This window comes from Spea bombifrons, chromosome 1 (genome assembly GCF_027358695.1).
Source record: "Spea bombifrons isolate aSpeBom1 chromosome 1, aSpeBom1.2.pri, whole genome shotgun sequence".
Lineage (NCBI taxonomy): Eukaryota > Metazoa > Chordata > Amphibia > Anura > Pelobatidae > Spea > Spea bombifrons.
The window spans coordinates 74,122,334-74,140,222 of NC_071087.1; the positions used below are offsets into that span (position 1 = coordinate 74,122,334).

The following is a 17,889-nucleotide window of genomic DNA, read 5'->3' on the forward strand; positions in this document are numbered from 1 at the left end:
CTACAAAAGATCAAGAAGGACCATGCCTCCGTGATCTTAATAGCACCAAGCGTGTCTGGTATTCGGACTTGATCACTCTAGGTCTCTTTCCCCCTCTGAAGCTCCCGGCTTGGAGAGACCTGCATCAGGGTTCATTCCTGCACCCAAACCCTGCAGTATTCCACCTGACGGCCTGGAGGTTGAACGTGAACTGCTGAGAGCACAAGGTTTTTCTTTTCGTGTGGCTGAAACTCTTCTGCAAAGTAGGAAGAGGATTACCTCTTTGCGGTACATTAAGATCTGGAAGAGTTTTCACGGTTGGTGTTGTTCCAGGGGAATTTTGCCATCTTCATGTTCCTCGGCCTCCATTTTGGACTTCTTACAAGAAAGATTCGACAGTGGACTTCAACCTTCCACTATCAGGGTGCATATTTCTGCCATCAGTGCTCTCCTGGGGTTTGAACTTATTTCTCTGCCTGCGGTTAGACGTTTTACCAAGGCCATTGTCCGGATGCGTCCTCGTTCTGTCACCAGAATGGTTCCTTGGGACTTGAATCTCGTCCTTCGTAGACTCACATTACCTCCTTTTGAGCCTCTTCAGTCGGTTTCTTTGTATTTTCTATCACTGAAGACTGCCTTTTTAGTAGCCATTACTTCTGCTCGTCGGATTTGTGAACTTCAGGCTCTGTCTATGAAGGAACCGTTTCTCCGTTTTTTTTCCATATAAGGTGGTTCTCTCTCTAACGCCGGAATTTGCACCCAAGGTTCAGTCGGCTTTCCACAAGAATCAGGAGATCGTGCTGCCTACCTTTTTTCCTTCTCCTGGCTCAGCTGAAGAAGAAGCTCTTCACACTCTCGATCTGAAGAGATGCCTCACCATCTATTTGGAACGGACTCTGCCGCTGCGTCAGTCCTCTCGTTTGTTTGTGGCCTCTTCGGGGCCCAACAGAGGTGTCAGCATCTCCAAGTCTTCCATCGCTAAGTGGATTGTCGCAACAATCAACTTGGCATATTCTGCGGCTGGCCAACCTGCTCCTGTGGGGATCCGTGCCCACTCTACTAGGGCGGTCTCCACTTCCTGGGCTGAAAGATGTTTGTGTTTCGCCGGATCAGATCCGGAGCAAGGCGGCTACTTGGCGAACTCTCCACGCTTTTGTCCAGCATTACCGTCGCGACCAGATGGCTCAGGAGGACTCTCTTTTTGGTCGGAAGGTCCTTGAGGCTGTTTTGTCTCCTTAGTTTCCCACCCTTCTGCTTTGGTACATCTATCCTGAGTGTCACCTGGGATGGCAGGGAAACTGGAAGTTCTACTTACCGAGAGCTTCTTTTCCCTGCCAATCCCTGGTGACACGTTTCCGTTCCCTCCCTTCCTTTTCAATAAATTTTTGTTGCATCAGATTGATTTTCCTGTGTGGTCTTTGGTATTCACTGGGGTTAGTAGGAGGGGAGGGGCTTTTATGTTTTTGAGTCCTGCCCTATCTCAGGTACGGAGGGTACACAGTGTCACCAGGGATTGGCAGGGAAAAGAAGCTCTCGGTAAGTAGAACTTCCAGTTTCTTTTACATCACATGGGTGGCTGGGTGCATGTGCGTCACATACCTGAAGAACTCATGGCACCAGAATGCACTATGGGAAGAAGGCAAGCCTGCTGAGGCAGAGTGATGCTTTGGGCAATGCTCTGCTGGGAAACCTTGGATCCTGCCATGCATGTGGATGTTGCTTTTGACCCCATCACCTACCTAAGCGTTGTTGCAGACCCTGTGCACCCTTTCATGGACACTGTATTCCTGAGGGAATTGGCCCCTTTCAGCAGGATAATGTGCCCTGCCACAAGGCAAAAATTGTTCAAGAATGGTTTGAGGAACGCAACAATGGGTTCAGGGTGTTGACTTGGCCTACAAATTCCTTAGATCTCCAATTAAGTATCTGAGGAGTCCGGACAAACTAGTCCGATCCATGGAGGGCCCACCTTGCGATTTACAGGACTTAAAGGATCTGCTGCTAAAGTCTTGGTGCCAGATACCATGACACACCTTCTGAAGTCTGGTCTCGCCAGATCAAGGCTGTTTTGTCGTTAAAAGGGGAATACAATATTAGGCAGGCGGTCATAATATTATGGCTGATCGGTGGGTTTGTGTGTGTGTATGTATAATATATACATACATACATACATACTACACTCACTGGCCACTTTATTAGGTAAACCTTGCTAGTACACCTTGGACTCCCTTTTACCTTCAGAACTAACTTCATTCTTTGTGGCCTACTTTCTACAAGGTGCTGGAAACAATCCTCAGATTTTGGTTCAAATGGACGTGATGGCGTCATGCAGATTTGTCGGCTACACATCCATGATGCAAAGGTGCTCTATTGAATTGAGATCTGGTGACTGTGGAGGCCATTGGAGTATGATGAACTCTATTGTCATGTTCAAGAAACCAGTTTAAGCTTTTTAACATGGTGCATTATCCTGATGGAAGTAGCCATCAGAAGATGGGTACACTGTGGTCATAAAGGGATGGACATGGTCAGCAACAATACTCGGGTAGGCTGTCGCTTTTAAACAATGCCCAGTTGGTACTAAGGGGCCCAAGGTGTGCCAAGAAAGTGTCTCCCACACCGTTACACCATCAGGCAGGATGGATCCATGCTTTCAAGTTTACTCCAAATTCTGACTCAGCCATCTGAATGCTGCAGCGGGAATTGAGACTCATCGGACCAGGTCTTCCATTGTCCAATTTTGGTGAGCCTGTGCGAATTATAGCCTCAGTTTCCTCTTCAAAGCTGACAGGAGTGGCACCCGGCGTGGTCTTCTGCTGCTGTAGCCCATCTGCTTCAAGGTTTGACGTGTTGTGCTTTCAGAGATCCTTTTCTGCATACCTTGGTTGTAATGAGTGGTTATTTGAGTTGCCTTTCTATCATCTCAAACCATTCTCCTCTGACATCAACAAGATGGTTGTGCATGAAAATCCCAGGTGACCAGCAGTTTCTGAAATACTCAGACCTGCTCGTCTGGCACCAACAACCATGCTACATTCAAATCCCCTTTCTTCTCCATTCTGATGCTCTGTTTCAACTTCAGCAAGTTGTCTTGATTACGTCTGCATTCCTAAATGATTTGATTCTTACCAGGGTGACCCGCGGCCTTATAACAATGGTAAGTGCGCAACAAGGAATGTCGGAGGGGAACAGGTAAGTAGCACTTGCCAGGCGGTGTGCACGGTGGAGCCTGATTTTGTGCAGCCAGGATTTTCTCCCCCAATGGGGAGGTCAGACGGATGCTTGCCAGGATGCGATCGGGAGGAATAATCGGTGTCGGAGGCACTTCTTCTCTAGAAGAGGAAGTGAATTGTCGAGATAAAGCATCCGCACGTACATTTTTCGAGCCCGGGAGGTAAGATACCAGAAAATTAAACCTGGAAAGGAATAAGGCCCACCGAGCTTGCCGAGGAGTCAATCTTTTGGCCTCGGAGAGGTAAGTCAAATTCTTGTGATCTGTTAAAATCAAAACAGGTGTCGTGGTCCCCTCAAGGAGATGACGCCATTCCTTGAGTGCCAGAATTATAGCCAGAAGTTCCCTATCACCGATCTCGTAGTTGCATTCGGCTGGAGAGGGTTTTTTTGAGAAGAAGCCACACGGGTGTAGCGGGCCTTCAGGTTTAGGACGTTGAGACAGAAGGGCGCCTACTCCTGTCTCAGACGCATCTACCTCCAGGATGAATGGTAGTGTCGGGTCTGGGTGGACCAAGACGGGAGCGGACGCGAATGCTTTTTTCAAATCCTCAAACACCTGAATCGCAACCAGAGGCCATTGTAAAGGATCACCATCTTTTCGGGTGAGGTCAGTAATGGGTTTGACTAAATCAGAGAAGTTGCGTATGAATTTGCGATAGTAATTAGCAAAACCGAGGAAGCGTAGGACAGACTGAAGGCCAACAGGACGAGGCCAATTAAGTACCGCAGAAACCTTTTGAGGGTCCATAGAAAAGCCCTTATCAGAAATAATATAGCCCAAAAATGCAACCTGGTTTTTATGGAACTCGCATTTCTCCAACTTACAGTATAAACCATTCTCTCTGAGGCGTTGGAGGACACGTTTGACGTCACTGATATGGGTCTCGAGAGAAGGCGAGTGTATGAGTATATCGTCAAGCTATACAACAACACACTCCTGTAGCATATCTCTAAGTACGTCATTGATAAACTCCTGGAAGACAGCAGGGGCATTGCATAAGCCAAAAGGCATAACCAGATATTCATAGTGCCCACTTCTGATATTAAATGCTGTCTTCCATTCATGTCCTTGCTTAATGCGTACCAAATTGTAGGCCCCACGTAAATCCAACTTGGTGAACAGCTTGGCCCCTTTTAACCGATCAAAAAGCTCAGTGATCAACAGTATTGGATATGCATTTTTGATCGTAATTTTATTCAGACCTCTGTAATCAATACAGGGCCTAAGTTCACCCCCCTTCTTTTTTACAAAGAAAAAGCCGGCACCAGCGGGGGAAGTGGATTTACGTATAAATCCCCTAGCCAGGGCATCGGAGACGTAATACTCCATGGCCTTATTCTCAGCAACTGACAATGGGTGGACTCGACCACGAGGAGGAGCAGCGCCTGGCTGGAGTTCTATGGCGCAATCATAGGACCTATTGGGAGGTAGGGAACCAGCCCGAACTTTGTCAAAGACATCAGCATAGTCCTTGTATCCTTGTGGCAACACCAGGGTAGCATCAGTACAAAGGACCTTGATAACTTCGCAAAGACACTCCTTTTGGCAAGAAGGCGACCAGGCTAACACCTCAGACTGCCGCCAGTCGAGGGTAGGATTATGTTTTTGTAACCACGGATAGCCCAACACCACAGGAAAGTAAGGAGAGGAGATCTGGAGCTGGATCTTCTCCTGATGGAGAGCCCCGATGGACATGGAGAGAGGAATAGTCTCCTTGGTAATGAGCGAAGGCTGCAGAGGCCTACCACCAATAGCCTGGACGGCCAAGGGCTTCTCCCTGTTAATAACAGGTATACAATGGTTAGCCACAAAGGAGGTGTCAATAAAGGCATTGGCAGCACCTGAGTCTATGAGCGCTTTGGTAACAATCGAAGCCACCGGCCATGACAAAACAACCGTAACTAGAGGCTTGTTTTTGAAGATGTTAGGGGACCGGGTAAGCCCACCTAGAGTGTGTCCCCGACCGGACCCTAGGTGCGAGCGTTTCCCAGGCGAGTTGGGCAGGAACGTAGCAAATGTCCACTTTGGCCACAGTAAAGACATAGGCCCTCCCTCCTACGGTACGCTCTCTCGGCCTCAGAGAGCCGGGTAGCCCCCAACTGCATGGGCTCAACGCCCTCCGGCAGGACATCCACAGGAGGCGCGGGAGGAGAGGGAGGAACGGGTGGGTTCAAAAAGGTTGGCGCCAACCTAAAAGGATGCCTCCTCAGACGTTCCTTGAAAGAGGGTCTCTCCCTAAGCCTTGTATCAATAAGGGTCAGGAAGGTGATTAAGGCTTCGAGGTCAGTAGGGAGATCCCTAGCTGCTACTTCATCCTTAATGGAATCGCTCAGACCATGGAAGAAAGCAGCCACTAGAGCCTCATTGTTCCACCCGACCTCTGCTGCCCAGGTACGGAACTCAATTGCATAATCAGACACAGTCCTAGTCCCTTGGCGAATGGACATAAGGTGTTTGGCAGCAGAGGTAGCGCGGGCCGGAATGTCGAAGACTCTACGGAAAGAAACCACAAACTCTGCATAATTTTGCACAACCGGCCGATTCGCCTCCCAAAATGGATTAGCCCATGCTAGAGCTTTGTCGGTTAGTAGCGAGATCAGGAAACCAACCCTGGCCCGCTCGGTCGGAAAAGCCTGAGGCACCAATTCGAGATATATGCCAACCTGGTTCAAAAAGCCACTGGGTGGGGTCCCCTCCATAGCGTTGGGGCAGAGGAGCAGTACCACTCATGCCTCTGGGAGCCAGTGGTTCAGCTACAACAGCCGGTGCAGGAACAACATAAGGAGCCGGAGCTATAGGTCGTGCAGGTGGTGGTTCCAAATGCGCTGTACGGTTAAGGAGTGTCTGTACTGCAGCAGCCAACTGGTCCAACCTGTGATCCTGTTGGTCTAACCGGGTGAAGACTGTAGGAACAGGAAGAGTACCAGTACCATCAGGATTCATGGCCCTTTCGTAATGTCAGGGTACCAGTGAATCAGGACGGAGGCAAAAAGGTACTGGTCAAAATGTTTATTAAAATAAAATAATAACAAGAATCCAAAACATAAGACAAGCGGGTGGTCGTAGAATAAGCCAAGGTCAGGAGCCAGAACGGGTAGTCACACGAGCCAAGGTCAGGAGTCCAGAAATCCACGTAGTCCAAAAGCAGGCAGGAGTCGGCACCAGAATGGGAGTCAGACAGGCCGGGTCATACACAAGAATCAAACACTGGAAGGAAGCACGCACTCACAGGTCCGGAACCACGAAAGGTCAACCAGCAACTGAACTAGCTGGTTAATATAGTCACAGCCTGCAGGAAGAGGAGGGGTTTTATTTGGACATAAAGTTGTAAGAGGACGCGGCCTAACAAACAGAGAGCCATGAGGAGGAAAGCCAGTACAGGTAGGCCGAAACCCTGACACTGCCCCTCCAACCTTCTGTCCAATCTGACAAAACACGACAAACCCATGGACCTGGGAGACAGAAACTGTTCGTCATTCAAGATCTTGATAGCAGATTATCCTATTTACCTTCCTTATTATTTTTTATGGGCAAAACCAGTCTACAACCTCAACCTGTCTATTGAGAGGCTACTCACTTGACTACTAGGTAAATCCTCCTGCTCCACTAATGCCAAACTTAACTGATCTACCATGCATCTTCACATAAAGGGCAAACTGTGTTGAGTTTAGCATTTACAGAACTAGCCTCTCTAAACGTATCATCTATTCTTCCAATTTTGCAGCTAACCCTGGTCTTTACTTCACATACCTCCTCCAACCTATCTGTACCCCCACCAGCATTGACTCCAGTCAGCATTTGACAACTTGACTGAGCAATGTCTCTCAGTGTTGCCAGTTTCATCCCCTTAAATCCAGTATCTTAGATTGCAAGTAGGCAATGCTTGTCACAGCAATATGACTTCACATTTTGGAGAGAGTTCAGAGGGGGGCTTGCGGGATAAAAAATATCAGGAAAGCCTAAGGAAATTTAATATGTAACATAGAAACGTACAGTGAAGGAAAAAATTATTTGATTCCCTGCTGATTTTGTACATTTGCCCACTGACAAAGACATGATCAGTCTATAATTTTAATGGTAGGTTTATTTGAACAGCGAGAGACAGAATAACAACAAAAAATTAAGAATAACCCATTTCAAATAAGTTATTAATTGATTTACATTTTACTCAGTGAAATAAGTATTTGACCCCTTTGCAAAACATGATTTAGTACTTGGTGGCAAACCCTTGTTGGCACAGAGTTCAGACGTTTCTTGTAGTTGGCCACCAGGTTTGCACACATCTCAGGAGGGATTTTGTCCCACTTCTCTTCGCAGATCCTCTCCAAGTCATTAAGGCTGATGGTTGGCAACTAGAACCTTCAGCTACCTCCACAGATTTTCTATGGGATTAAGGTCTGGAGACTGGCTAGGCCACTCCAGGACCTTTAATGTGCTTCTTCTTGAGCCACTCCTTTGTTGCCTTGGCCGTGGTTTTTGGGTCATTGTCATGCTCGAATACCCATCCACTGCCCATTTTCAATGCCCTGGCTGAGGGACGGCACATGGCCCCATCCATTGTCCCTTTGATGCAGTAAAGCATAATGTTTCCACCTCCATGTTTGACGTTGGGGATGGTGTTATTGGGGTCATAGGCAGTGTCACGGAGTTGGCTAGTCCGACCGACTACCTCCGCTGATTTGTGCTCCCTTAGCCTGGGACTCCACACTTTCCCGGTTCCCCAGTCACTAGCCGAGACTCACTGTAGGGTAAAACCAAAAAAGACTGATTGATTTTTTTTGGACACACAGGGCTTATACAACACATTAATGCACCATAGGGTGGGGCGGGGGTCTGATATTTAACTGAAACAATGATGGTCACTCCCTGCTTGCAGAGTCTGACTGTCTGCCAGAGATAATGCCCTCGGTAAGTGATGAGATGATACTGCTGGGGGTAGCCACAGAAGTCTTTACAAAGTCAGGGCCCATAGTCAATAGGGAGGAGGCTGGCTGTCAGGCCTCTCCAGTGGCCCCAGTGATGGAGGTTTCCGTCACAGGCAGAATTCCTCCTCAAATAGCTTAATTTTGGTCTCATCCAACCACAACACTTTCACCCAGTCCTCCTCTGAATCAGTGTTCCATCTAATTTTTCTTAGTTTCAATTTCAATTTCAATTTCCGCGCCGCATAAAGTTTCAAAAAAAATTTCTTTTTTTGGGAAAAACTGTTGTGTGCACGATTTTTGGACGTGTGCGCTCTCTAAAACAGCTTAGAGGGAACACTTCTCTGAATCATTCAGATATTAATTGGCAAACTTCAGACGGGCCTGTACATGTGCTTTCTTGAGCAGGGGTGACCTTGCGGGTGCTGCAGGATTTCAGTCCTTCACGTCGTAGTGTCCCAGCTGACTTGAGATAATTGATGAGATCTTCCAGTGTTGTTCTCACCGTTCTCATGATCATTGAAACTCTACGAGGTGAGATCTTGCATGGAGCCTCAGACAGAGGGAGATTGACAGTTATTTTGTGTTTCTTCCATTTGTGAATAATCACACCAACTGTTGTCACCTTCACACCAACCTGCTTGGCGATGGTCTTGTAGCCCATTCCAGCCTTGTGTAGGTCTACAATCTTGTCCCTGACATCCTTGGACAGCTCTTTGGTCTTGGCCATGGTGGAAAGTTTGGAATCTGAATGATTGATTGCTTCTGTGGACAGGTGTCTTTTATACAGGTAACATGCTGTGATTAGGAGCACTCCCTTTAACCCCTTCGCGACCTTTGCCGACATAAAGGTCACTAAATGACCTTTGACGGTCCTGAACCGTCAAAAAGTTAAATAAGCTTAGAAAGTGATCAACGATCACTTTCTTCGCTTAAACAGCGTTACTGTAATGCCTCGATGTCGAGGCATTCAGCAAGGCTGAGATCGGCATCGGGGGCCATGTCTGGCCCCTCCCCGGGACATCAACGATCGCCTCCTAAACTTAAATGGTGTCGCTGGAATGCCTCGATCAGGAGGCATCCAGCGACACTAAACACTTACCTCTGGGTGGGCTGTGACCGCTCCGGAGAGCCGTCACAGCCGCAGCTGCCGGTGTTCTTCGCCATCAGCAAGATGGCGGCCGCCCTGTAAAAGAAACAAACAAGTTTTAAAAGTTCGCTAGATGGTCTCCAGACCCTCTAGAGAACTCTGGCTCCACTTGCAGGTTGAATACAGGTACTGCATTCAACCATGCAAGTCAATGGAGCCCAGCTTTCTAATCACAATGTGATTAGTAAAATATTCAAAAAAAAAATGGGAAAAAAAAGTGCTAACATTTAAAAATAATTATGCAGTGATGTCACTAGATGAACCATCCAGTACCAGCAAAATGTGTAAAAAAAAAAAAAAATAAAAAAATCATAAAAAGTATTAAAAAAATAAAGTTTATTATTTTAAGCAAGTGCTAAAATTTCTCAAAAATCTCAACAAAGAGTTAAAATAAAAGCACTTCAAATACCCAAGGGGTGTCTAATATAAAAAAAATGGCTGATGGGGTAAATTGGAGTGGCTGAGCTCAAAGATAGGGCATAGGTACAGACTTTCCAAAATGGACAAAAAAGCGCACTTCCCAAAAGTGGCATTTTAAATCTCAAACAACACGACAAATCCATGCATGTCGGGTATCACTGCACTCAGGAGATGTTCCTGAACACACATTGGGGTGTTGTTTGACAGTGACATATACCAGAACCTGTATATCTATAACTAAAGTACAATTTGTGTGAAAAAAAAAAAAAATTACTATTACAAAGTTTGACAAAGTGTAGTTGTATAATTGGTGCATGGAAAGGGTTAAAATAACAGCATTTGGAATACCCTGGGGTGTCTAGTTTTCAAAAATATATGGTTTAAATGGGTTAAATTGAGATAACCGGCTTCAAAGATATTCCAAAGAGGAGATGGAGGCAGGATGACCAAATGACCACCTGAATTACGCATGCCCCAAAAGTAGCCTTTTACCAGCCAAACAATCTCACAAGCCCATGCATGTGGGGTATCGCTGTACTCAGGAGATGTTGCTGAACCCATATTGGGGGGTTGTTAGACAGTGGCATATACCAGAACCTGTATATCTATAACTAAAGTACAATTTGTGTGGCAAAAAAAATAAAAAAAAAAATACTATTACAAAGTTTGGCAAAGTGTAGTTGTATAATTGGTGCATGGAAAGGGTTAAAATAACAGCATTTGGAATACCCTGGGGTGTCTAGTCTTCAAAAATATATGGTTTGAAGATGTTCCAAAGAGGAGATGGAGGCAGACTGACCAGATTTGTTAAAAAAGATTTGGAAATCATAAAACGCTGCTTGTACTTATTGCCCTATAACTTACAAAAAACAGCAAAAAAACATAAAAACATTGGGTATTTCTAAACTCAGGACAAGTAGTAGAATCTATTTAGCTAGTTTTTTTACTTGCTTTTTTAGGTGAGTAAAAGATTTTTCAAATAAAAGTCATAAAATGTGTGTTTTTTCAATTTTTCACCATGTTTTTTTTATTTTTTTTATAGTAAATAAGATACGATCAAAATAATGGTATCTGAAGAAAGCCCATCTTGTCCTGAAAAAAACAATATATAACTTATGTGGGTACACTAAATGGGTGAGGAGAAAATTACAGCTGAACACAAGCACCACAAAAGTGTCAAAACAGCCTCGGTCCCACAGGGTACAAAACGAAAAATGAGCCCGGTCCTTAAGGGGTTAAGAGAGTTCTCCTAATCTCAGCTTGTTACCTGTATAAAAGACACCTGGGAGCCAGACATCTTGCTGATTGATAGGGGATCAAATACTTATTTTACTGAGTAAAATGCAAGTCAATTTTTTAACTTATTTGAAATGCGTTTTTTTTTTGTTCTATCTCTCGCTGTTCAAATAAACCTACCAATATTTTTTTCCTTCACTTTATAATTTGACTGCATATAAGCACCATTTGACACATCTTAATCAGTTCTTAATCATGTCTTAGATTCAGGATGTCTTTCTGCCTATGCATGTTTACGTTTCCTTACTGTATTAGCTTATACCACTGGCAGGCTGTTCCATATAGCTTGGAGGAAAGAAGAGAAAGAAGATATGCATGGGATAGGCAAAAAGCCATCCAGAATCTGAGAAGATCAAGGACTGATTAATTAAAATGGGCAGACTAGAATAAAAATTCTATGTTTTTATAATGCTACATAAGACAGGTGATTTTGTTTTTTGGGCTACACACTTCATGCGCAGCTGCTGTCCCATAAACTTGCAAGAAAGTAATTCAACTTATTTATTTTTCTTTTCATTTCCTAGGGCGAGTAGGAAGAACATTCAAAGTACAGAGCACAAAACAGGAAGATTTAATGTTTGATGCAGATTTGCTTTCTATAAACACAGATGAAGATGACAAACCTTTGCCTGGACATGCAAGAGAAAAACCTAATTTTACTTACAATGAATTAAAGGATGCCAACTGGCTTTATGATACACCCGGCATTGTTAAAGAAAACTGCGTAAGTTTCGGAGCTTTAGTACTTTATGGGCAATCATTTTTTCTCACTTAAAAATAAGAAACTCAGTTTATTTATAGACAGTTTACAGGAATTAAGTGGACACTCTAGCCATCATATGTACTTTAATGCATATAATAGCTCTTAATATTTCTGTGAAGGTGTTTTTGCTGATTCAGAGGGATCCTGCAGAAACCTCCCCCCCCCCAGCTAATTTACATGCTTGGCTGAACCCATCTCCCTGTATGTGACTCACTTACCTCTTGTCAGCTCCAGCGTTGGCTCGGTGACTGCTGCATGTGGGGGCCTATTAAGTCATCTATGCACATGCATGACAAGTGCTCCCATTGATTTCAGTGGAAGTGTTTTCTTGCCACAAGATGCTCAGGTCATAGATTAATGAATTTGCTAGACATGTTCCAACCATCAAAGAAAACAGAGCTACTGGATTATTGTACATAGGTCATAACATTTAGTGTGGTTATAAACTGCTTTCTCTAGCATAAAAAAACTAAACGTATTAGTGGAGTCCAGTGAAGACAAATGCGTAAGTGTGGTTAATTGGGTTTAGCTTTATTTTAGGTTTTCTACAAAGTTCATAAAGATTAAATTCAGTTTGTGACATTTGTGTATAAAGTGTGTGTATAAAAAAGGCCTGCTGTGTCTGCCCTAAGGCTAAAGATTCATAGGGGAGTTGCAGCAGGAAATACGCAATGCCTTTTTAACTTTTTAAGATTATGCTGACATCACAGCATGGGATAAGCCTGATCGCCATTTACTTCTCATTCATTATGTGAGCTAAATATTCTTCTGCAGGTACTCAACCATTTGAATGATAAGGAAGTCAAAATGGTACTGGCAACGCAAGCAATCATACCGCGAACATTTGTGCTACAACCTGGCATGACTTTGTTTCTTGGTGCTTTAGGACGTATAGACTTTTTACAGGTAAAATGTTTCTACTACTTGTGTCATGTTCCCATCCTTTAGATACAGTTTGCAACTGTTCTGTTTTCTGTTAATAGAGGAATTGTTCAGCCATATTATTATGTTTCCTTAGTATTGACTATGTTCTACTCTGTTGACAGGCGGAAAAATCTGCGTGGTTTTCAGTTATTGCCTCCAACCTGTTACCTGTGCATATTACCAACACTTGTAAAGCAGATGACATTTACCAGAAGCATGCAGGAAAGATTCTGCTTGGGGTAAGTGAACTTTCCTTTTGATTTCTAATTGGCACTTGAGGACAAGATCAGGCAGTGTTTTCCTTTAAGTGTCAATGCCATTAAAGTGGTACAGGGGGAGATCAAAACAACAAAACAAAATATATATATATATATATATATATATATATATATATATATATATATATATATATATATATATATATATATATAGTGACCACAGTGATGTTACTGTGACATCACCAGTATCCATAAAATATAAGAGCCATATTGCAGGGAACAGTCCAATTCAAGGATTCTTGTTTTTTTTTTTGTTTGTTTGGTTTTGTTTTTTAGTACTGTGTAAAGGTTTTAGGTGTGAAAATGATGTAAAGGAAGCAATGCTTTCAAAAAAAATTATTTTTATCAAAAATTATTTTTATCATTTAACAAAATGCTAATAAAGATCTAAATAAAATCAGTATTTGATGTGACCACATTTTGCCTTCAAAACATTTATAGTTACATAGTTCGTAAGGTTGAAAAAAAACCTACCGTATTTTCCGGCGTATAAGACGACTTTTTAACCCGTGAAAATCTAATCAAAAGTCGGGGGTCGTCTTATACGCCGGGTACTGAAACTTACCGAGCCGGACTGGAGAATCATGAATCTCTAGGGGAGGGGCGAGCGGATGAGCAGGGCTGGTTGGGGAGATCACGACCTCCTTCTAACTAGCCCAACATTAGGAAGCTCGAGGTCTGGCACTTCAGACCTTGGCTTCCGTGCTCCCTAATCACTAAGCGCCGGCTATTGATGCCGAGCTCGGGGATGACGTCATGTCCCGGCACTCGGTATCAATTGCCTGCCCGTAGTGATGAGGGAGCAGTAAAGCAGAGGTCTGAAATGACAGACCTCACGCTCCCACAACTGTATGGAAGATAGAAGATGAGAAAGGTAAGAGATGGGGAGAAAGGGGTGTAAGTGCAGTGTATGTGTCTATATGTTGGTGTGAGATGGTCAGTGTATGTGTATGGTCAGGTGTGTGTAAGAGCAGTGTACACATATATGTGTATGGAAGTGAATTCCATACCTTTATTGTCCTCACTGTAAAGAATCCATTCCTTTATCGTCTATGAAACCTGCGCTCTTCCAGTCTCAGAGGGTGACCTCTTGTTCTTTGTATATTTCTGTTAATGAACAGGTCACTGACGAGCTCTTTATATTGGCCACGCATATATTTATATAATGTTATCATATCCCCTCTGAGACGCCTTTTTTTCTAGCGTATATAATTTTAACTTTTTTCGTGCTCTTCATAACTAGTATGAAGGGCACGAAAGGCAGAAAGCCCGCTTGGAAGGGCACGAAGCAGGTAACCAGGAACGGTACAGGTGCAGAGCCACAGCAGAAAGGTCCACAGACTTCAATACAAAGGCCCTGGCTGAAGGGCAGGGCAGGTTCATAAAGGCAGGGTAATCCAGGTAACAAGGCCCAGCTGGATGTATTGACTAGGGCTCAACCCAGGTAACAAGGCACACCTGATCCTAGTAATTGAGTTCTGAGTGCTCCAGAGGGCGGACGGTGGCCACTAGTGGTAGCAGATTTAAATGCCACAGGTATAAAAAAGCTATGGTTCAGGCAGCGAAAAAGTGGTTCGTGACAGTACCCCCTCCCCAAGGACCGTTCACTGAACGCGAACAGGCTGAACACAATCTGTACACCTTTAATAAACTGAGCAGAAGGGTGTACTTAACGTGATTTCTTTTTCTTCTTCGGTAAAGCTTGTTCACAGATCTCCAGGTCATCCTTTCTGATTATATTGCCATTAGAGGTAATAACACAGTCAAAAGAAAAGATTATCTGTGGTGCAATTGTAGGTCAAATTAGGACTGGATGCTGAAGAAGTTGATGAGAAGGTATGATTCAGTGCTTTCTGTTTCCATGTACCAGGGGTCACATAGCTGCCCTGTACCCAGGGCACCACTGAGAGCAGTTCAGTATGGGAAACATTGATGGAAGGCCCCTTCTTACCCAGAGATGGAATAGGGTCGTGCATCTTTGTTACCAGTCCCGAGGTGATAATAGGGGCTATGGTAGTCTCTGGAGTATCACACTTTGCTGAGATAGCATTGATAGGAGTTGCAATCACGGCTGAACAGAAAGCAAAAGGAAGTTCATCCGTATGGGAGCAAACCACACTGCCACAGACTGTAGGATCACAGACGCTGCATTCTATCACAGAACAATCATCATCAGGCTTCAGCTGGACATCCACCGGAGTTTGAGAAGCACCAGGAATCACAGGGGTTGGTATATACTCCATATGTTCACTGTCCTGGGGAATAAAGCTACTTCCCCTTTTAGGAGAGCTCTGTGCTTGTGACGTAGACTGTTCAATCGGTACAGAGGGTTTGGAAAGTTTCAGAGGACATTGGGTGATCCAGTGTCCCTTTTTGCTACAGTAAAAGCAAGACTCATCATCACGCCTTTGTTGCAATTCGGTTGTGGTAAGGGGTTCACGTTTCCTAGATTTCCTAGGAGATTCCTTTTTAATACTGGTAACATGCTTGTTGGTTTTCTTAGGTGATGTAACAGGTGTAGGTGAATGGTCTTCATGAGAGTGATTGGAGTTGGAGTCCCAGATTTGCATTAATGATTTGCTCAGTTCAAGTAAACATTCTCCTATAACTTTGATGACTGAAAGTAACCCCGCGGACTCCTTGTAATGGCCTTTGTATTCTGTCAGGACTTGGGTGATCAGGTCGGGTAGGAGCCCATGTGCAGGGGATACTTGGGGTTCGGTCTGTATCAGCCCACTTGGAAGGGTACGAAGCAGGTAACCAGGAACGGTACAGGTGCAGAGCCACAGGTCCACAGACTTCAATACAAAGGCCCTGGCTGAATGGCAGGGTAATCCAGGTAACAAGGCCCAGCTGGATGTATTGACTAGGGCTCAACCCAGGTAACAAGGCGCACCTGATCCTAGTAATTGAGTTCTGAGTGCTCCATAGGGCGGAGGGTGGCCACTAGTGGTAGCAGATTTAAATGCCACAGGTATAAAAAAGCCATGGTTCAGGCAGCGAAAAAGTGGTTCCTGACATTTTTTTTTAATTTTTTTTACCCTTTGTGACAGTTTTAACATTTTTGTGTTGTTACTGTTTACCTGTTACATAGGCTGAAAAAAGACATGCGTCCATTAAGTTCAGCCTTTCCCATATCTGTTTATTTCTTGCTGTTTATCCAAAAGAAGGCAAAAAACCAGTTGTGGTTCTTTCCTATTTTGCACAAACTAGGGGGAAAAAAATTCCTTCTTGATCCCAGGATGGCAATCAGATCTCTCCTTGGATCAAGAAGCTGTTTCGCCATGATAAAATTATATCCCTGAATATTATGTTTTTGCAAGTATTCATCCAATCGTTTAAATGTCTGTACAGACTCTGATAAAACTACATCTGCAGTCAGAGAATTCTACATCCTTGTTGTCCTAACTGTAAAAAACCCTTTCCTTTGCCTTAGACCAGGCATGTCCAAACTTTTTTCGAAGAGTGCCAGATTTGATGAAGTGAACATGTGCGAGGGCCAACCATTTTGCCTGACATTCTTTGAACCATTAAAATTAAATGCAAATTAACTATTTTATGTAAACAAATCTAAACAGGTGTTAAATCACTCTGCCTTTAATATAAAAAAACAGATCTATATTTGGGCAACTTATCTGTGGGGCCTTATCAGTCCGGAACGCGGGCCGCAATTGACCCTTGGGTCGGACTTTGGACATGCCTGATTAAATCTCCTTTCTTCCAGTTTAAATGCGTGAGTTGCTTGTGCATTCCTTACCCTGAAGTGCATAACTTTGCACTACATTATTTTATCTACATTTAATTTAATCTGCCATTTGTGTGCCCAGTCCCCTGATCTAAATCCTTCTGCAGCAAATTAATATCCTGCTCACATTTTATTACTTTACAGAGTTTAGTGTCATCTGCAAACACGGAAACATGACTTTCAATGCCTATTGCAAGGTCACTTATAAATATGTTGAATAAAATTTGTCCCGGAACAGAACCCTGAGGAACACCACTTACCACTTTTGTCCAGCTTCAAGATTTACCAAATCTTCATTCATCTTCCCAATGAATTCCTGAATATTATCCCTTAATAGCCCTTCAAATACTTTCCCGGCCACAGAAGTTAAGCTCACAGGTCTATAAACTCCCATCCTGGCACTGTCTTTAGATGCCGAAAAAGCCTTTGACAGGGTCAGGTATATAGAGAAGAAATTGAGAAATGCTTAAATAGCAAAATTAAAAAAATAAACTAAAAGCAGGAAAATAATTTTAAGGGCTTGCTTTTGTGGCTACAAAAAAAATGGGAACTGGATCTTAGAACTCCTATATTTCAAGAAGACTGGCTTGGGGCCTTAAAAATGACATATAGGAATATTCACTGTATCACATTAGTTGAACTATAATATAAAATTCTAAATCGGTGGTATCTAACTCCAGAAAGCATTTTCAAAATGTATCCAGGAGCCTCTGAATTATGTTGGAGATGCCATATAGCAAACGGATGCGTATATGGTGGAACTGTGACACCATTCTGGTTCGAATTCTGGCTAGAAATTTTTAAAAAGCTGAGTAATCAAACAGAAACAAATATTACCCCTCAACCAGAACTAGCTTTATTGCACCTAAATATGCCTAAAATGTCAATAAATAACCACACGTTATACATATGTTCATGGCAGCCAAACTAACCATAGCTAGAAACTAGACCTGAAACAACGAATCGTTAAAATTGGTTAATCGATTTCCGTTATCGATTAATCGAGTGATCGATTCGTCGTTGGAGCGCTCGGCTCCTTTCACTTACCTCCGCCAGCGTTCCCCCGTTTCTGCTGCAGAGCTCTGTAGTGTCCGTCTGCTTGAAGTTACGTAATGACGGATGTGACGCGCGTGAACGATGAAGATTTGAATAAAGTTTTGCGGTTGAACGTTGTAAG

General features: G+C 43.7%; 1 protein-coding gene across 1 annotated transcript in view; it reads left to right on the plus strand.

Moving 5' to 3' along the window:
* NOA1 (nitric oxide associated 1) overlaps positions 1–17,889 on the plus strand; it is a 66,760-nt gene that overhangs the window by 35,302 nt on the left and 13,569 nt on the right. Inside the window, exons 5-7 of the mRNA XM_053463712.1 lie at positions 11,527–11,726; positions 12,540–12,671; positions 12,812–12,928. Of these exons, the coding sequence (XP_053319687.1) occupies positions 11,527–11,726; positions 12,540–12,671; positions 12,812–12,928 (449 nt within the window). The remainder of the gene's footprint in view (positions 1–11,526; positions 11,727–12,539; positions 12,672–12,811; positions 12,929–17,889) is intronic.